Here is a 21,511-nt window from a genome sequence, read left to right on the forward strand (position 1 = left end):
CCCACAGAGTCTTCTTAGTGGTGGTCTACCATGCTATCTTACCTTGTAGCTGCTTCTCCACTCTCTTCAGCTCCACGAGGATAGAGGAGATCTGCTGTTCCAGGAGAGAAAAGGGGAAGGCAGTGACACGAGAGAGGAATAAAAGGTTGCTTCGTTATGACAATTTATTTCTAAAAATAAATAAGGAAAAAATACCTTTATAACCCGTTTCTTCCTTACCTTGTTAGAGGTTTTGAGAAGTGGTATGTCGCTCTCAGATCGGAGTTTGCTCTCAATCTCATCCCAATTCCTGTCCTTGTCTTTGAACAATATTCTGGAAAAATCATTGACCATAAAGTTGCTTTGCTTAATATCTCCTTGATCTCTTGTGAATGTCAGATATACAGATATAAACAACTTAAAGAGCTTGATTGTTACCGTATTTTTCCTGCTGTTTTGTCAACAGACTGTCTGATTTTAGCTGACAGCTGAGAGACAGATGTGAGCAGCAGACTGTCCACCACTGCCTCATCCCTGTTCCATGTGCGTCTGCGGAGGGCAGAGTGGGAGTCCAGGCTGTCTGGGGCGCGGGGACGGAGCTCCACAGGGCGTCCGTTTATCTCAGGGGCCTTGTTCTGCACCATGGGAGGAATCTTCCTGAAGTTGAGGCTCTCGTCAAAGACACGGTCAACCAGCTATGCGGGGCAGAGGAAGACCTTGTTAGTTATATGGGGCAGCTGTATGATTGTTAACCATGAATGGAACATTTATACTGTATCTTCTCTGTATGAATGTATGTATGCTATGGCCATGCTACAGATTAACTAGATTATCATAGTTATGAGTTACATAGTTATGAATTAGGTATTAAAGAAGTTAGCAGAGAAAGGTCAATGAAAGCTTGTTAAGAGAATCCATATACACCTTTTAGTCATATCTGATCAGTATACAGCAGGTATACTCAAAATGGGATACAAGAAATGCAGTTCACAGTCCACACCTTCGGCAGCAGATCAAAGATAAAGCGACGCTGAAGCAGAAGCCATTGAGCGTTAGTAGTTTAGAAAAGGAAGGAAGGAAGGTAGGAGAGAATAAAGTAAATGTCAAGCACCTTTTGCATGCCCTCCTGCGTGCGGCCTACCTCTTCGCGGGTATCGATGGCGGAGCCGGGCGTCGTGGCTGCGGTGCTGACCGTGGTGCTGGGAGCCGTTCCAGAGGAGCTGACCGAGTCGATCTCTCCGGCCACGTCATGGATCTCCCGGGCGAGGATGGCCAGGTCCTTGGCCAGGTCTTGACTGATCCTACGCACACAGGGAAATAACCTATGATACATCAGACGGGCTGCTGGAGCTGGGCAGAGAGTGACACTTCAATAAATCAGTACACACAAACAGATATCTCACAATGATATAAACCAAGGCTACTCATTAGACATTGAGAGACGTCTGCATGTCAGCCTCAACAAAAAGCAATTTGTTTAATGTATAATTAACTGACACAGCACAACACAGAACCATTCTACATACTGTCCACTAGATGGAGGTAAGACCATTTTCAATGTGAATTAACAATATTCACTTGTAAATGATCATATCCTTTACAAGCATTTTATGCAAGGAACCTGAACTTCAAAAATGCTTTACTAAGAGCTGCTTACGATAACATATTGTCCTCCATTACTTTAAATGTCCTTGTCTGATGCGTAAGAAATTCGTTGTGCTTGCTCTTATGAGGCTGGTTGAATCAATCCTTTTCTCACTGCTGTCTGCTCAGTTCAGTCTCCCTGTGACTACTAGGTCAAGTGGAAGATATGCAGGATGAGGAAGGGTGCAGGGAAGAGGAGAGAGACAGTGACTAACGATAAACCAACCTTTCCTTGCAGGAGAACACAGGAGCTCTATGTCTAAGATGGTATGGTTCTATCTCATGACCACCATACTGTGTGAAAGTCCCTGCTGAGTCGGGAACCATTTATTACAGCTTCACAGAACAGAGTCAGAGTGGACTTACTAAAGATGACCGTTGTTTGATCAGACAGAAAACACTAAGCCATTCATTGGGCAGCCCTATCTACAGATAGTATCTTATTTACCAATTGTGCCATGTCCATGAGGCATATAAACTGAACTGAACTTCCTTGTGGATTCAAATAACAAATATTTGTGATATGAATGAGTAAAAGTAGATGGATTCTTGTGTGTGTGTTTGTGTGTGTCCCAGCTAGCACATTTGGTTCCATGGAAGTTGTGGGGACGTACATTTTCTGTTTCCCATTAGTTCTGGGAATGAAGCCATAAATTTCCAGACCGGTAAAACTGAACGTTTTTTAAATTAACATTTTGCCTGTTCTGGGAGTGTACATTTTTAGGTTGCAGGGAGGTTCTGACAACATTTTACTATGGTTCCCTGAAAGTTTACGTTCTGAGAATGGAAATGAAAAAGGTAATTAAATAATGTTCTGAAAACATGTTTTAATAATGCTTTTAATAATGCTGCTAGCTTAGTTTGGGTTAACTGTTTTGAACTCCATGTACAGATAGGGCACATGGAAATTCATTTGCTTAGGCATCAGTCATATTTATTTTTTATTGTAGCACTGTGTCGGTGAGATTCAAACCTATGATCTTCTATTATCTATCCATGGAATTAGTCCACTGCGCCACCAGGATGGAGCTCACATGTCATGTTTTTTAAATTCATACAAAGCTGTTCATTTTAGTCTATTCAAACAGACCCCATTTTAAAGGAAACAATCATTAATTGAGATCAGGCGTGGCCAATTAGTGGGTGCAGCCAACTCACCTCAACAATATAGGTGGGAATTTCAGTACTTCAGCATAACGTTTTCTACATGTTTCCTTATGGTTCTATTTAAAGTAATGTTCTCAAATTGTTCTGAGAATTTTAAGAAACACCTTTCTTCTGTGGGAATTTCAGTTCTTCAGCATAATGTTTTCTGCAAGTTTCTCAGAACACAAAAAACATTAGTAACGTTCAAAGAACGTTCTAAGAACGCTATTTAAAAATATCCATTCCGTTCTCAGCTCAACAAAACTCTTTCTATCTTCTAAGAAACATATGGTTCTCAGAACATTATGTACTAGCTGGGTATCCTGCACCATTCCCAGAACGTTGTGGGAAGGTTGTATGCTAAATAACCATAGGACAACCACGCTCTCACTAAGCTCTAAGAAACATATGGTTCTTAGAACATTATGCGCTAGCTGAGGTGTGTGTATATGTGTTTGTGTATGTACACGTGCAGTCTTGTGTATGCATGTGTATGTATAAGTCGGGGTAGATGAGTACCTGGCAATCTCCTCGCTGTGAGCAGTCCAGTCCTTGATGTACTCCTCCTGCTCTCTCATGCGGTGTTTGAGGACCACGCCTCCAGGGCCAACCTGACCAGAGTTAAGGCTGCTGGTGGAGCCCCCTAGTCTGGTACCCCTCAGGACCGAGTGGGGGCGCAGGGGGCGCCCGGGTTTGGGGGAGTTCCTGTTGGAGCCAAACTCCTCCTCTGAGGTGGATCCGTACTCTGGGGGCAGCCGTCTCCACCTGTTAGAGGCTAAGGTCAGGGAGAAAGATATAGTTATCAAGAGATAATTTGTGTTTTGTTTGAAGTCATTTCACTCACTCAGAAAGCACCGGATGCTCACAGTGTCTAACGCATTCTATCTTAAAGTTAAAGCCAAGCAGATTTCTGTAACTCTGAACTCTAGACAAATAATAGACAAGATATTCTGTAGGCTGATAGCCTGACATGAGGCTGGTGGAATATAGGCTGATAGCCTGACATGGGGCTGGTGGAATGTTGGCTGATAGCCTGACATGAGGCTGGTGGAATGTAGGCTGATAGCCTGACATGGGGCTGGTGGAATTTTGGCTGATAGCCTGACATGAGGCTGGTGGAATGTAGGCTGATAGCCTGACATGGGGCTGGTGGAATTTTGGCTGATAGCCTGACATGAGGCTGGTGGAATGTAGGCTGATAGCCTGACTTGGGGCTGGTGGAATGTTGGCTGATAGCCTGACATGAGGCTGGTGGAATGTTGGCTGATAGCCTGCCATGAGGCTTGTGGAATGTTGGCTGATAGCATGACATGAGGCTGGTGGAATGTAGGCTGGTGGAATGTAGGCTGATAGCCTGACATGAGGCTGGTGGAATGTAGGCTGATAGCCTGACATGAGGCTAGTGGAATGTAGGCTGATAGCCTGACATGAGGCTGGTGGAATGTAGGCTGATAGCCTGACATGAGGCTGGTGGAATGCAGGCTGATAGCCTGACATGAGGCTGGTGGAAAGTGGTCTGGTGGTGGAAATGTATATGGTTTTAACAGTGGCACATAATCAGAGAAGGTATACCACTTGCTCTCTCCCTCTAGCCAGACAATATTAACATATATTGTTATAGTAAGTTATAGTATTGTCGGATGTTGCCACAGTGTCCCCCGACCCCCCCTGACTCAGCCTCCAGTATCTATGCTGTAATAGTCTATGTGCCAGGGGGCTAGGGTCAGTAATTCTCCTGTTTTATCTGGTGTCCTGTGTGAATTTAAGTATACTTCCTCTAATTATCTCTTTCTTTATTTCTCTCTCTCTCTCTCTCCCCTCCCAGAGGACCTGAGCCCTAGGACCATGCCTCATGACTCCCTGGCCTGATGACTCATGGCAGTCCCCAGTCCACCTGGTCGTGCTGCTGCTCCAGTTTCAACTGCTCTGCCTGCGGCTATGGAACCCTGATATGTTCACCGGACATGCTACCTTGTCCTGCTATTTTCGACTCTCCCTCTCTCTACCACACCTGCTGTCTCGACCTCTGAATGCTCGGCTATGAGGTGCTGATCTGTTGCACCCTGTACAACCACTGTGATTATTATTTGACCCTGCTGATCATCTATGAACATTTGAACATCTTGAAGAACAATCTGGCCTTAATGGCCATGTAATCTTATAATCTCCACCTGCACAGCTAGAAGAGGACTGGCCACCCCTCAGAGCCTGGTTTGTCTCTAGGTTTCTTCCTAGGTTCCTGCCTTTCTAGGGGAGTTTTTCCTAGCCACCGTGGTTCTACATCTGCATTGCTTGCTGTTCGGGGTTTAAGGCTGGATTTCTGTATTAGCACTTTGTGAAATCTGCTGATGTAAAAAGGGCTTTATAAATACATTTAATTGATTGATTGTAATGTATCTTCCTAGGTAGACCTGAATCCAGTGCTTGACTGTCTCAGTTTCCTGTTTCCAGTGACGACACTCTTTTAAAAAAAAGGTGCTGTCTAGAACCTAAAAGGGTTATTCAGCTGTCCCCCATAGGAGAACCCTTTGAAGAGCCATTTTTGGTTCCAGGTAGAACCATTTTGGGTTCCATGTAGAAACTTTTCCACGGAGAGTTATATTGTACATGGAACCCAAAAGGGTTCTACCTGGAACCAAAAAGAGTTCTACCTGGAACCAAAAAGGGTTCTCCTATGGGGACAGCTGAAGAACCCCTTTGGAACACTTTTTTCTAAGAGTGTACTGCTCTGTTAGAAGGTGAGGTCACTGCCACACTCATGGTGGATTAGTTACTCATTTTAGGGAATGTGTTAAGCCATCCCACTGGGCAAAAACAGCTTGAATCAACGTTGTTTCCTCGTCATTTCAACAACAAAAAATCTATGTGATGATGTTGAATCAACATGGAAAACTGATTGGAAAAATGTCTTTTTTCACCCAACTTTTAACCTAAATCCAATAACACAGTGATTTTTTGTTTGTTTGTTGATTTCACATTGAATTCACGTTAGCTGACAACTCAACCAAAGGTGAAATTAAAAATAGACATTGAACTGATGTCTGTACCCAGTGGGATCACAATGTCACATCTGCGCCTAATGGCCTGTAGCCTGTACATGGATGACTTAATGCTCTCTCTAGATTTCAAATATATTAATTGGATTCACTGTAGTAACATTTTACTTAACTATATGACAAGTTCTAATATTCTATGACAATGTCTTAAATTAATATTTCCACTAGGCGGAGTACAGCCACTAAATAACACAATCCAGGGCTGCCCACAACATTTGCTCGTCTTGCATCAGCAATGATGTTAGGTTGGCTCAGTAACACTTGATGTAATCATTTTGGCTCTGTAACTCTTAGCTTATTGGCAACTAAGAATGAATAAAAGATTGGTCAGCTTTAGGCCAATAAGAGGGTTTGGGCAAATAACAATTCTATCCAATTTGAAACTTGTGTCCATAGTAATTTAGGGTACCTCTACATCTAACAGACATAAACAGTTCCAATAAGATATAAGGTTGGAGTAGAGCATTAGGGTTATCATTGTAATGGCAGGTTGAAGAGAGGGACACATCATACACACACTTAACACACCACACTAAACACACACACACACAGAGCTCTCTCTGGTACAGTACCCATGAGCTCCTCCTCTGAAGGGTCAGGCTCAGGCTCAGGCTGAGGGCTCTCTGAACAGGACAGACAGCCAGACAATGAGAGTGATTTACACTGATCACAAAACACACATGGACAAGGACAAACAATGACCAAGAAAGGACAAGAAGCAGGGCGAGCCTATTCAAAAACTGCAATGATGTAATAGTGGAAAAATGCTAAACATTCCTTTACACCAGAATGGGGGGAGACAAAAGGCTGGGGAAAAAACACACAAGATAGCATTTGACTTGCTCCTTTACCCCTTAACTGTTTTTTACATTAAATAATAGAATACTGAATGTTTCAAGCTGTACCTTATATCAGAGGGAATGTATCGGAGATGAGAGCAGGATCTCACCTGAGGGAGTGCTGTGGACGGAGGGGCTGATTCTGGACTTGGCCTCGGTCAGCTTGGACACACTGTTGGCCCTCATGCGAGGAGCCATTTTGTTGTCGGTGGGGGTGGAGGAGCGGAGTCCCAGACGCAGGGCGGTCTCTGCAGACAAGCGAGGGGAGGAGGTGCTGCTCCGGCCCACAGTACACTCTGAGTCACTACGGGCCGAGATGGAGCCCAGCCGCGTCCTCCTGGGCTGGGCCAGCATGTCCAGCCGTGAGGGGCCTTTACGACCAGACGGAGGCTTGGATGTGGAACTGGTGGTGGACACCTCGGAGGCCACAGACATCCTGTCTGCATCGGGCAGGTCCGTGTCGGACGTGTCCCCCAGCCGGGCCCGGCGGAGCAGGGACGTTCTGGTAGGCCGTGGCTGGGGCAGAGAGGCCTGTTTCCCCAGAGAGGAAGCTGTGGCGGCCTGGAGGGTCTTACTGGACTTACTGGAGCTGGTCTTGCTGCTGGATTTGACCTCCAGTTTTGAATGTAGCAGGTCATCCGTAGAGGTGAAGTGGCTGCGGCCGTACGAGCGACTATACAAACTCTCCTGATCAGAGGAGAGGATGTCGGAGATGGGGAAAGACGAGGTCTGATCGTCATCCGTGAGGTCCTGGGATGGTTGGCGTGCCCGCGAGGAGGCAGGCTGGACGGAGCGGCGGACATCTGGCCGGCTGGGATCGGTTCTGGTTTTGGTCTTTCTCTCCAGGCGCTCGCGGGCGTTGGTGCTGGCAGCGGTTTTGGAGGTTGAGCTCAGGTTGCTCTTCTCCTTGTGCAGGCTGCTTAGGGAGCGGCGTTTCTGGTGGGCTGCTTTCTTCTCTCCCTCCCCTGCTGCCTGGCTATAGGTGCTGGCCGTGTCCACGTCTGACTCGGGGGAGATGGAACCTGCCCGGTTGGTTCTGTCCAGCTTGTTCTCATCCCTCAGCTTGGCCTCCAGGAAGGCCATGACAGCCTCTGTGTCCTTCAGCAGGGTGGCTGTGTCCATGCTGCCCACAGAGTCGCTGCGCTCGCGGCCCAGGACACCAGCACCACATTTGATCCGGGGGATCAGCTCAATGGGCACCACACCACTGGGCTTCTCGATGGTGAAACTGCCCTGGCGTACCAGAGGCTTGCCCCCTGACTTCTCCCCCCCGTCCCCTCCTTCTTTGCTGTGGTGCTGAATCCTGTCCTCCGCCCACCTCCTTCTCTCCTCGGACCTCTTCTCACTGCTGCTCATAGGTCTGAGAGGGGGCTTGGAGGAGGCCTGTAGCGGGGCCTTGGTCTGTTTCTGTTTGCCCTTCATCATATCCCCCTCCTCTACGGAGGTGAAGCATGCCCCATCTCCTTTATGCTCCACCTGGCTCTTCTCCTGGGGCTCCGTGTCCTGTTTCTCCCCGATCTCTGAGCGATGCAGGCCTAGGCCGGACAAGCTCTTCCCTGGCTTAGCCCGGGGGTCGTCGATAGGGAGCTGGGGGAGGGTCCTGCGTTTGCGCTCGGTGAGACTGGAGGTGGCAGAGCTGGCGCTTCGGATGGACACGCCCGACTCAAAGGCATCCGCTTCTGGTAGAAATAAACAAAAATAGTAAAGCTACATTTATAGAAGAAAATACACCTTCACTAATACAGATGCAGATCCACATGATCCTGGTTTTGGTAAATATATGAGCCCTACTGTACCTCTCTGCTGATGGACGAAGGCAGGTGACTCAGCCCCAGACCCTTCTGGGTCAGTCCTGGTGTGGTTAGCAGATAGACTGGCCCACTGAGACACCCAGCGACTACTGCCCACTGCCACCGGGTTCTCAGACACACTCTGACGAGAGAGAGACAGAGAGAGAGAGCAAGAGAGAGAGATTGCGAGAGAGAGAGAGAGAGAGACAGAGAGACAGAGAGAGAGAGAGAGAGAGAGTTAGCCTAGTCTCTCTTGACAGACTCATGGCACTTCACCCCATTGAGATATAGTGGCTGTGGGAAGACACAGTTAACCTAGCAAATCAACACGTCCCTGCTACTGGCCACATAGAGCTGGAAGGAGTATCCACATGTAGCAGGACACAGAACACAATGCTGCTGCCATTCGTTCACCTCTGAATGGTCTTATGTTTCAGTGATGAGCCTGAAGAGTCAAATCATATTCATTATGTATTAGCTGATTCACATTTTAAACTAAGCATGGGAATGTCAAATGATCTGTCTCTGGCTATATCAGTTTTTTTTATTACACTCTAGTGCTACTGAGGAGAATATATTGTTTTCACAGAGCCAAAGTGTATTCCTTTGCATGGAGTCCTATCAGAAAATCACAAGCTAAAGCAGAAATAGTACTGAACAGAATATCGAGATCAGAGATCCACATATACATCAGATAGACTATTGTAGCCTACTGTATATAAAGTCTCCTTCCTCCCCTCGTGCTTGAATGGAACTTGCCTGGAGGGGGAAAAGTGTAATTTCTCATCGCTCTATGAACTAGGTCAGGCACTGAGTGGCCTACTCTGTCAATAACAAGGAAGTGGTCAAGTCAGGGAGTGCCTGGTTGACACAACTAGTCCACTACTCCCCTTCCAACAGAGTCATCTTTATGCAATCAGGAGCTCTTGCTTTCCTCCATTTAGAGTAAATAGATATGCCACTTTAGACAGGCCTCTGTCACTCATTTCTGGTTTGTGCATCATTCCCCTCATAACACGAAAACAATGGGAGTTCCACTGGAAAATAAATGCTATTTTGGCATATTAACACTCAACAGTCTTCAGAGGCTGTCCCGTCCCTGAGAAGGAATCTGAGGGTCACAGAAAAAGACAGCGAGTGACTCCACCCTAGTACGTCAGGGTCATAGTAATGAATCTCAGTAATGTTTACATTTCTCAAGCATCACATCACTGAATGAGATACAGTTGAGGTTTACATACACCTTAGACAAATATATTTAAACTCAGCTTTTCACAATTCCTGACATTTAATCCTAGTAAAAACTCCCTGTTTTAGGTCAGTTAGGATCACCACTTTATTTTAAGAATGTGAAATGTCAGAATAATAGTAGAGAGAATGATTCATTTCAGCTTTTATTTCTTTCATCACATTCCCAGTGGGTCAGATGTTTACATACACTCAATTAGTATTTGGCAGCATTGCCTTTAAATAGTTTAACTTGGGTCAAACGTTTCGGGTAGCTTTCCACAAGCTTCCCACAATAAGTTGGGTGAATTTTGGCCCATTCCGCCTGACAGAGCTGGTGTAACTGAGTCAGGTTAGTAGGCCTCCTTGCTCACACACGCTTTTTTATCCTATCAGAAGCTTATAAAGCATTGACATTATTTTCTGGAATTTTCCAAACTGTTTAAAGGCATAGTCAACTTAGTGTATGTAAACTTCTGATCCACTGGAATTGTGATACAGTGAATTATAAGTGAAATAATCTGTCTGTAAACAATTGTTGTAAAAATGACTTGTGTCATGCACAAAGTAGATGTCCTAACCGAATTGCCAAAACTATAGTTTGTTAACAAGAAATTTGTGGAGTGGTTGAAAAACGAGTTTTAATGACTCCAACTTATGTGTATGTAAACGTCTGACTTCAACTGTAGATGCTATCAGGTGTTGGTAGCCTGGTGACTATGATGACTAAAAGCTGTGAGAGATTGGGTATAATAATTTGTGTCTCCATGGAAGGGGTGTTTTACCTCAGATGGAAGGCAGCTTGGTTTCGCAGTTTCTCCCGTCTCTGTGGTCTTCCTCCTCTCCTTCTTCTCCTTCCCCGCTTCTCCCTGTTGGTGTTCTACTGGTCCTGAGACAGACGTATTCTGTTTCTGCTCCACCCCAAACACCTGGACATCAAGAAAATAAAGAGCTTCATGACTCATCACTGCCACTCACGGCAGTCTACTACATAGACAAAGGTGGCTGATATTGGACCAACATGAGGGCCAGTTGGATCAAAGCACTGCCCCCACACACTTCATACATCCATTACGGCCATGTAAAAAGACAGGGAGCAGTATGCCAATTACTGTGTCAGCTAATTATAGGAATTACCATCATCACACTTCTAGTTTAGAGAAGACTACCCAGTCTATGCTCTAAATAAATCTGACAACCAATGCCCCACCCACTCTCCACTTACTCCATGCCCAAATTACCATCTTTTAAGTCCCATATAAATATTTAATGAGTCAAAAATGACATCTCAGGGCTACATGTTGAAAAGTTTAAACTGAGCTTTTTGGGGGGAATCTTAAGCCAGCAGTAAATCCTTACTTCTCTACTTCTGAGACTCGCCCTTTTAGAAATCTTTTCATTCAGCATGAGAAAGCATGCAGGCGGCTGTTACATAAGCAAACCGGTAGTTTTCTAAACTCCCTGGAGGACGATCGAATAATGGAGAGAGCTCGATGGTGAGCCCCATTAGATTTGCTCTACAGCGGTATGTAACATGTGGAATGCTGTGTTCAGAGGGAGCGCTAGCTAAAGGCTAACCTTGTTTTGCAGCAAGGTATTATGATCATAAACTAGTCCCTAGGTGTCAATAGAACAGTGCATTTGGAAGAAGGTGAGGATGGATGATGACATTTCTGCTCATCTTTTCTAAATTGTGTATGCTTAAGGGAGTTACTCATGAGTCTTATGAATGAGTCTTGTGCATGAGTCTTATGAGTGAGTCTTGTGCGTGAGTCTTATGAGTGAGTCTTGTGCGTGAGTCTTATGAATGAGTCTTGTGTGTGAGTCTTGTGTGTGAGTCTTATGAGTAAGTCTTGTGCGTGAGTCTTATGAGTGAGTCTTGTGCGTGAGTCTTATGAATGAGTCTTGTGCGTGAGTCTTATGAATGAGTCTTGTGCGTGAGTCTTATGAATGAGTCTTGTGTGTTGAGTCTTATGAATGAGTCTTGTGCGTGAGTCTAATGAATGAGTCTTGTGTGTGAGTCTTATGAATGAGTCTTGTGCGTGAGTCTTATGAATGAGTCTTGTGCGTGAGTCTAATGAATGAGTCTTGTGCGTGAGTCTTATGAATGAGTCTTGTGCGTGAGTCTTATTAATGAGTCTTGTGCGTGAGTCTAATGAATGAGTCTTGTGCGTGAGTCTTATGAATGAGTCTTGTGCGTGAGTCTTATTAATGAGTCTTGTGCTGTGTTAACTGTGTTTTTTATTATGGCAGCTGTTGCACTGGATTGTGACAGCCAGGTTATGCAGCAGGTCACTCTCTCATTGTGTATGGCTGTTTATATGAGCTAACCCTAATTGGAACAGAGAGAATTAAGGGAAATTGATCACCACATCAGCGCAAAGACCTATGCTGCTGGGTATACCATTTCCTGACAGAAACATTTCTTTGTTAATATACCATTGAAAATGTGTATATTAGTGAGTGCCTGATCAAGACCTTCAGTGTATAAAAGTGTTAGACTACATATTGTACAATGTAAATATTTTCAAATGGTCTCGCAACGACCACATTCAGTTGGAAATAAAATACATTACAAAATTAAATCCAATATACTTTTACCCATGGGTCAGAGAGCATCAGAGGACATAGTAAAATGCTTTTCATTCGGAAAATAGCGATGTAATAATTCATTATGACAGATCATTACAGCTTCAAAAGCTCAGCATGCTTAGTGGATGTTATTTATGGAGAACATTTTAGAAAACTGAAGAAAAATAACATGACCTTTGATACAGTTAATTCAAGACACATAGAACTTGGCCATTCTTCCATTCAAACCAGGTCAGCTTTCCTACCTGCAATTCAGAAAATATTTTTTTTCAAATAAAAATCGGATTCACAGCATCCTAACCCATAACGATAAATCCTTGAGGTGTGTGAAAATACTTCAGAAAGCTGACCATACCTTGTCTATCATGCGCCTGGCCTCCTCCTCCTCAGGGTTGCGGTTCTCCAGCTCAATGGTGTAGGTTCCCTTATCGCTCTGGTCATCCTCCTGCTCCCTGTCCCCCTGAGACCGAGGGTTCCTCAGACCCTCCTCACTGGGGCTGGGCTCAGTGGTCTGGTGACCCGTACTGACCGAGCTCCTTCCTATGCTCTGGTCCTCAGACCTCTGCTTCATCAGGACCCGGGCGGCCGTGGGGGCACCCGCTATCAGTGCCGCTGATAACGGGGCCTTGCTGAAGTCTGTGGCTGTGGTCGTGGTAGAGGGGGACTTAGGGTGGGAGGGGGGCGTGGGGCACAGAGCCTCCCCGGCCACGCCCCCAAGCAGCGGTGCAGTCTGGGAGAAGGAGTAGGATCGTCGCTTGCGGGGGTTGTCGTCATCGTAGAACTCGATCATGAAGGCGGTCCTGTTGCTGGTGGTCCGGCCCCCCTGACCCCCCTGTCCTCCCTGCGCCACCCTCAGCCTCTCCTCCAAAGCCAGCCTCCGGTTGCCGAAGCGCAGACCAATCCCGTTCTCGGAGTCGCTCTGGGTGCCGTCCTCATGCTTGCTGCCTGGGAGGGCCAAAAGAGGAGAGCACATACCTGAGTTACTGTGCATACAGGAAACACTAAACATCTAACCTCTGACCATTCAACTGCTAATTATGACTTAGCGCGAGAAAGCGAGAAGGACAGGCCTCCATAGCCCTCTATGATGCAATCCAATATGCGGCAGCACTCCAGACTTCACCCAGCCACAGTAATACCAGCTCTGCCTCCTCAGTGGGCAGAGGGGGAGAGAGGAGGGGGTTGGAGGAAGGAGCAGGAAGGGTGGAGGGAGGAGGGAAAGTGGGTATTCTTTAGCGGGGGCTCAGGAAATAGCATGAAATCAGACCTGACAGTGGTGGGTTCAGAGGCAGAAATCACCAGGCCACTCTGGAGACAGAGGCCTTTCATGCAGCAGCCCCAGACAAAGGAACTGTTAGGAGCCTCACAGCGCTGCCTGTCTCTGAGTGACTAGAGCTGGCTGGCCCCGGGCCCACACGAGTCAGACTGCAACTCCTCCACCTCATCACACACAGCACATAGACACATCTAGCAAAAACAACACAGTTAACCCTACTACACAGTACAGAACAAACAACACAGTTAACCCTACTACACAGTACAGAACAAACAACACAGTTAACCCTACTACACAGTACAGCACAAACAACACAGTTAACCCTATTACACAGTACAGAACAAACAACACAGTTAACCCTACTACACAGTACAGAACAAACAACACAGTTAACCCTACTACACAGTACAGCACAAACAACACAGTTAACCCTACTACACAGTACAGAACAAACAACACAGTTAACCCTACTACACAGTACAGAACAAACAACACAGTTAACCCTACTACACAGTACAGAACAAACAACACAGTTAACCCTACTACACAGTACAGAACAAACAACACAGTTAACTCTACAAAGCACAGAGGCACATCCAATCAAATAACGTTATTAACCGTAATATACAACATAAAGAGACAGCCAACAAAACAACACAGTTAACCCTACTACACAGCACAGCAGCGTTAACCCTCTAACACACGGACAAATGTAAAATGTCAAAACACACAAGAACATTCACAACCTTCTACAGTAAGTGAGTAAAGCCACCAAAACGTAACATAATTATTAAACTGTTGGTTAATTTACATCACAAACAACAAAGTTAACCCTTACTTTGCAGTGTAAAAGCTACACAGTATCTCCAGGCGGTCCCCATGCACCCCGTGCACCGCATGCCTCTCCATCCATTGTGTTTCAGAGACCCACCTGAGAACATGAATATTAACACAGCAGCCTCTGGCTCGTCTCGCTTTCCCGTCCTCACGCTTGACGGCACACACACAGCTCTCTGTCCCTGGGGCTGACGGCAGCACTGAGCACCACTGAGCACGACTCAGACACACATGTACGGTTTATACACACACCAGGCTCCTAAGCTCCCAGTCCTGACTGCCTGCAGCATGACAACTCCAACCTCAACACCGACCCCTGTTTCTCCCTCCTCTCGGTCCCACAGCTAGACTCCCACCACAGCCTCTGGAAGGCACAGCTTCAGAATAAACCCCAGAAACCGAGTACAGGAGCCACACCTAAAACTGGAAAGACTGCATTGTCCAGCAGCATTGTATGTACTGTAGCACCCAGCAGCCCAGCCTCTGACTTCACCTTCATACCTGCTATGTGCTTCATAAATCTCTATTCATACCATCCTGTCTGCGCCCCACCCCCAGACACAGCTATCGCACACCATAAATTAGCAGCCATTTAATTAGCCAGCTCCAAAGAGTAGCAAGCGCCCAGCCCGCACTCTCTCCTGTGTCCTGTCAAATAGCATCCCACAGCAAAATAACCCTACTCAGCAGTTAGCAGGTAGAAGAGGTGGGGAGAAAGAGAGAGAGAGAGAGCAAGAGAGAGAGAGATTCATGTTGTCATACCCAAAAAGTGCATTACAAAAGGCCCAGTGATGGTAATAAAGATGCAGACAGAGATAGTGTTCAGGCTCCAATTAAAATATGAAACAAAGGGAAAGCACAACTAAAGCACTATGTGGATGAATCATTAAGGAGATGGGATGGATGTGGCCTGGCTCCTTGGTGTTCAGCAGGAAATGAGTGCCTTAGGCAGGGAGAATGGAGAATGGGGGAGGTAGACAGGCAGGTAGCCCACTGTGCCATCCATGCTAAGCTCAGACAATGGGTGTCAGAGCTGGGAGACGGCTGGGGGATTTAGAAGTACTGGTGACTAATCCTGAGGAAGTAGACAATATTCTGACTGCCATTAACAGAGCCATACTGTATGTAGTCTCTGGGTTTATGTAGGGCAGAGAGCCATACTGTATGTAGTCTCTGGGTTTATGTAGGGCAGAGAGCCATACTGTATGTAGTCTCTGGGTTTATGTAGGGCAGAGATCCATACTGTATGTAGTCTCTGGGTTTATGTAGGGCAGAGAGCCATACTGTATGTAGTCTCTGGGTTTATGTAGGGCAGAGAGCCATACTGTATGTAGTCTCTGGGTTTATGTAGGGCAGAGAGATTTACGTATGAAGAATCACCAGTCAGAGTGGTAGGTTGTACGTAGAGAGCCGTAAGTGTGTGGGAGGGTGATTATATTTGTCCTATATTTACTGTATATTTATACAAGTGTGTATTATTCGCATGTGTGAATTGTAAATGTGTTTTTTGCATATCCCAACTCTCCCTGAGACGCCCTCGGAGAGTGAGGTCATGGCCAGGGTCTGAGAGCCATTTGATTTGATTTGATAAGTGGGTGTCTCTGTCAGTGATATGAAGTACACAAAAGGATTTCAACATCTATTTGCTTGAGGGTGGGGACCTTTATAGAATAACATAAACAGACACTATTTGATATAAAGAACCTTTATAGAATTACATAAACAGACACTATTTGATATAAAGGACCTTTATAGAATTACATAAATCAGACACTATTTGAGATAAAGGACCTTTAAATAGTGCAGACAGCCACCTATCATTTCATGGAGATGGTGTGACTTCATAGGGAATTTTGTCTGAGCAGAGTTTCCTGGAGGAGAATAATCATACAGCTAGATAAACCACTAAGATGAGTAGCGAGCAAAGCCTTCTCCCAGGATGAAAGTCAGATCAGGCTACAGGGGGCCCCACAAGGGTGCGTCTTCAGTTCCCTCTTGCACTCCCTGTATACCCACGACTGCATGAGCTCACACAGTTCCAACTTCATCATCAAGCTCACCGACGACACGACAGTACTAGGCCTGATTACCAACGGCAACGAGACGACCCACAGACATGAGGTAGGCACTCTGACGATGTGGTGCCAACGCCAGCAAAACAAAGGAGCTGATTATGGACTTCAGGATTAACCAGGCTGGGCATGACCCCATCCTTATCAACTGGGCCGCCGTGGAGACAGCGAAAAACAAATGGTCAAACCAGGCGGACACCGTGCTGAAGAAGGCACAACAGCGACTTTTGAACCTCAGGAGGCTGAAGAAATTCTCTCTGTCCCTGAAGGCCCTCACAGTATTGTACAGGAGCATCATCAAGAGCATACTGTCGGGCTGCATCACAGCCTGGTACGGCAACTTCCCCACCGCTCCCCGCAAGGCTCTACAGAGGGTGGTACGCTCAGCCGAACGACACCATGTGTCACAGGAAATCCAAGAAGATCATCAAGGCCAAGAAGATCATCAAGGACCTCAGCCACCCGAGCCACGGCCGGTTCTCCCCGCTTCCATCACTCAGACGTGGGCAGTATAGGAGCATCATGGCAAAACTGTCAGTCGGCCAATAGCTTCTACCCCCAGACCATCAGGCTGCTGAATATTTAAAATTTTTTATATATTAAATTGTTTATTTTACCCTTATTTTACCAGGTAAGTTGACTGAGAACACATTTTTATTTACAGAAGTGACCTGGGGAATAGTTAGAGTGGAGACGAGGAGGGATGAATGAGCCAATTGGAGGCTGGGGATGATTAGGTGGACATGATTGTATGAGGGCCAGTTTGGGAATTTAATAATAATAATAATAATAATCATTTATAAAATGTCTATAGTACTTTTCAAAAGCAAAAAACCAACACGCAATGCATCACCATGAGTAGCCTAGCTAGTACATCACATTGAGTAGACTAGCTAGTACATCACATTGAGTAGCCTAGCTAGTACATCACATTGAGTAGACTAGCTAGTACATCACATTGAGTAGCCTAGCTAGTACATCACATTGAGTAGCCTAGCTAGTACATCACATTGAGTAGCCTAGCTAGTACATCACATTGAGTAGCCTAGCTAGCTAGTACATCACATTGAGTAGCCTAGCTAGTACATCACATTGAGTAGCCTAGCTAGTACATCACATTGAGTAGCCTAGCTAGTACATCACATTGAGTAGCCTAGCTAGTACATCACATTGAGTAGCCTAGCTAGTACATCACATTGAGTAGCCTAGCTAGCTAGTACATCACATGCAGTGATGTACTGGTTGACCTAACTATAGGTCAACCAATAGAGGCCAAGTCTTTGAGCGCATGCATCCCCCAAAGATGGAGATGGACAGTTCATGGCTTGATCAGAGGAAGGTGATGAGGGAGATGGTTGATGAAGAGTCTGGTGACAATCATATAAAGGGGTACTCTGGGAACCAGCCTGAGTCATGTAGCTACTGGACTTCTCCTTCTTCCCAATGTATGGTACCCACTTGGGTGACGCCTCAGCAGCTCTGGGCGCCAGAAAGCTCACCACACAGAGTTCAGAATAGTAGCCAGTCGTCCTCACTATGAGCCCTCTGCCTCAGCAGCTCTGGGCGCCAGAAAGCTCACCACACAGAGTTCAGAATAGTAGCCAGTCGTCCTCACTATGAGCCCTCTGCCTAAGCAGCTCTGGGCGCCAGAAAGCTCACTCCACAGAGTTCAGAATAGTAGCCAGTCGTCCTCACTATGAGCCCTCTGCCTCAGCTCTGCATTCCTCTACTGCATCTCCCATTCCTCTCAAGCTTCAGGTGACTTCAATTTATGTTTTCAAAACATCAGGGACCAGCAGCCAGGTGAAACACAAAAGCTGATACAGTGTCCAGATGCATCATTCAAACAAAAACGATTAGCCAGCTAGCTAGCCAAGTCGAAACGAGTTGACCTGCCAGTCCATCTGCAAATCTGTGGGTCAAAACCACCAGAAATATGCAATAAAACTCAACGTTATCAAAAACAAAACAGCTGATAAAAAAACACTTAAAAACGATTAAATATGTACATATTTTCAGGAGCTCTCTGCTTAGGTTGCTACTAGGGCGCCATTGCAACTACAGAACTACTAGCCACCGCTAGGCTGCTACCTGCTCCCTCTGATGTATCATTGTTACAGTTGTAAATATGTATATATTATTAGTTGTATTATTGTTTCATTCACTTCTCACTTCCCCCCTGATGCTTCCTCTATGGACATTCCCTCTGGGACCCCTCCCACCAATGGACAGATATCATTGTTATTGTTGTCAATCCGTAATGCGGAAATTCAGCGTTACAGCGTGATTGTAATTTAAAGGCAATGTTCCCGTGTTAGTGGAGACTGCATTCACAGCAAACGCTGCATATGTCAGCTCAATAGTAAATTACCTTTAATTTCTAGCGGGCAATCTGTAACGCTTCAGCGATACAGATTGAATAGCGCCCTAGGAGTTTCTGGGTCAAACACAAGTCTTCTTTTAGAGGATCAGATTGACCAACATTTTAGGATCTGTTAGTGGCGAGTAAGAGATAAGCTTTGTTAAGAGGATGCATTTTATAGGATCTCCCCAAAAACCTCCCAAAATAACACTCAAACACTCATGGTTTTTAGCAGTAAAACACATGTTGATCAGCTTAATTGTGAGGTTAGCAAGCCAGATGTAGAACAGTTAGTAGAAGATACTGTAGTGTAGCTATAGGGAGGAATAAGTGCATTCGCTGATCTGGCAACAGATGGGGGACAGAGAGAAAGACAAGCAGGGATATAGGGAGGAGAGCAGGCAGGCCATGGCCCTCACCTTTGAGCCTCTTGAAGTGGACAGGGACATCACTCTTGATGCTCTTGCTGTCCTCCGTGGACTCACTGTGCACCGTGGGGGGGTCGTTCTGGGCCAGCCAATCAGCCACCTTGCTCTCAGAGACCATCATGGCGGCCTGCAGGGTGCTGAGGTCCTTGCTGCCTGAATGGGAGGCCTTCTTAGGCCGGGGCCGGTGGTCCGGAGTCAGCTTGGACACGTGGTCCTTGATCGTGACCTTGCCAGGGGAGGTGTCGTCAAACTCGATTGTGAAGGCGTGAGGGGAGGCGTGGCCCTGAGGGCTGGCGCTGGTGGTAGCAGCAGCCCCCTCAGTGTCTTTGGTGGGGATCTCATGAATGCTGTCCTCGGCCATCTGAGCCTCCTTGGTGGGGATCTCAAAGTAGCTGGGCTCTGGGTCCAGGCCGTCCTCCCTAGGCCTCTCACTCCTCTTAGGCTCTCTGCCGTCTGTAGGTTCACAGAGAGGAGAACACTGGGGATCAGTATCTAGAGGTCAGAGGTCATGCGCCCCACATGGGCCGTTCAGCTGTGTCTGTTCTGAGTCTCACCATTAGTCTGAATCAGTGTCTGAGGCCCTGGCAGAACACAGCCCTCTAAACATAACAGGTCAGGCTGAGCTGGGGCCCAGGTAGACAGGCACAAAGCCATGTAGTTTCCACTTTGACAATAACTGATGAGGAAGCCAATCAAAACCCCTTTAGGCTATTACATAATAATGATTGTGTAACTTAATTTGATTACATTAAGTAGCAAGGCATTATGGGATGTGGAGATGATGGATGATCTGATTGGACCATCTGGTTTATATGTATGACAAAGTGAGTAGCTGTGTTGTTCATGTAACATACAAAAAAGTTGGCTTTGCACATTTTCTTCCTAACAGAGTAAAGGAACTATATCAAAGTCAAATATTGAAGATATAATACCTACAGGGATTTACGACCCCCTATAAAGCCAAATCTTTCTTGAAAGTTTTATCTTTCACTTCAACTTAAAAGTACTTTTTGTCTCTTTTTGAAAACAGATAAACTCCCCATGTCTGCAACGAACTGGGGCTTTCAACAAAGTAAAAAAAATTGTGAAATGAGACATAATGTTGTCCATATAGAGAACTACAGTACCTTTGGAAAGTATTCAGACCCCTTGACTTTTTCCACATTTTGTTACATTACAGCCTTATTCTGAAATGGATTAAATAAAAAAATCTACACACAATACCCCATCATGACAAAGCAAAAACAGGTTTGTAGACATTTTTGGAAATGTATAAAAAAATAAAAAAAATAAAATGAAATACCTTATTTACATAAGTATTCAGACCCTTTGCTATGAGACTCCAAACTGAGCTCAGGTGCGTCCTGTTTCCATTGATCATCCTTGAGATGCTTCTACAACTTGATTGGAGTCCACCTGTGGTAAATTCAATTCATTGGACATGATTTGGAAAGGCACACACCTGTCTATATAAGGTCCCACAGTTGACAGTGCATGTCAGAGCAAAAATCAAGCCATGAGGTTGAAGGAATTGTCCTTTGAGCTCCGAAACATAATTGTGTGTGGAGGCACAGATCTGGGGAAGGGTACCAAAACACCAAGACCACAGTGGCCTCCATTATTCTTGAATGGAAGAAGTTTGGAACCGCCAAGAGCTGGGCGCCCGGCCAAACTGAGCAATCGGGGGAGAAGGGCCTTGGTCAGGGAGGTGACCAAGAACCCGATGGTCACTCTGACAGAGCTCCAGAGTTTCTCTGTGGAGATGGGAGAACCTTCCAGAAGGACTACCATTTCTGCAGCCCTCCACCAATCAGGCCTTTATGGAAGAGTGGCCAGACGAAGGACACTCAGTAAAAAGGCACATGACAGCCCGCTTGGAGTTTGCCAAAAGGCACCTAAAGTCTCTCAGACTATGAGAAACAAGATTCTCTGGGCTGATGAAACCAAGATTTAGCACTTTGGCCTGAATGCCAAGCGTCATGTCTGGAGGAAGCCTGGCACCATCCCTACGGTGAAGCATGGTGGTGGCAGCATCATGCTGTGGGGATGTTTTTCAGAGGCAGTGACTGGGAGACCAGTCAGGATCGAGGCAAAGATGAAAGGAGAAAAGTATAGAGAGCTCCTTGATGAAAACCTGCTCCAATTTTTTACAAGTTAGCAAACTTCTAAAAACCTGTTTTTGCTTTGTCATTGTTTGTGGGCTATTGTGTGTCGATTGATGAGGAAAACAAACATTTTAATACATTTTAGAATAATGCTGTAA

At 45.8% G+C, this 21,511-nt stretch overlaps 1 protein-coding gene across 6 annotated transcripts in view; it reads right to left on the minus strand.

The window, feature by feature from the left end:
- The window catches only part of cep170aa (centrosomal protein 170Aa), a 62,999-nt gene that overhangs the window by 2,633 nt on the left and 38,855 nt on the right, over window positions 1-21,511 (minus strand). For 2 of the 6 annotated variants that reach the window (XM_055890021.1, XM_055890026.1), the window contains 11 exons: window positions 19,240-19,701; window positions 12,629-13,218; window positions 10,467-10,610; window positions 8,461-8,596; window positions 6,775-8,343; window positions 6,398-6,448; window positions 3,289-3,544; window positions 1,091-1,301; window positions 418-674; window positions 220-313; window positions 43-94 (listed from right to left, as the gene is read on the minus strand). In XM_055890021.1, coding sequence (XP_055745996.1) covers window positions 43-94; window positions 220-313; window positions 418-674; window positions 1,091-1,301; window positions 3,289-3,544; window positions 6,398-6,448; window positions 6,775-8,343; window positions 8,461-8,596; window positions 10,467-10,610; window positions 12,629-13,218; window positions 19,240-19,701 — 3,822 coding nt within the window. The remainder of the gene's footprint in view (window positions 1-42; window positions 95-219; window positions 314-417; window positions 675-1,090; window positions 1,302-3,288; window positions 3,545-6,397; window positions 6,449-6,774; window positions 8,344-8,460; window positions 8,597-10,466; window positions 10,611-12,628; window positions 13,219-19,239; window positions 19,702-21,511) is intronic. The other 4 variants (XM_055890027.1, XM_055890025.1, XM_055890024.1 and 1 more) reach the window with 4 other exon arrangements.

The sequence above is a fragment of the Salvelinus fontinalis genome, chromosome 30 (assembly GCF_029448725.1).
Source record: "Salvelinus fontinalis isolate EN_2023a chromosome 30, ASM2944872v1, whole genome shotgun sequence".
In the NCBI taxonomy this organism is placed as follows: domain Eukaryota; kingdom Metazoa; phylum Chordata; class Actinopteri; order Salmoniformes; family Salmonidae; genus Salvelinus; species Salvelinus fontinalis.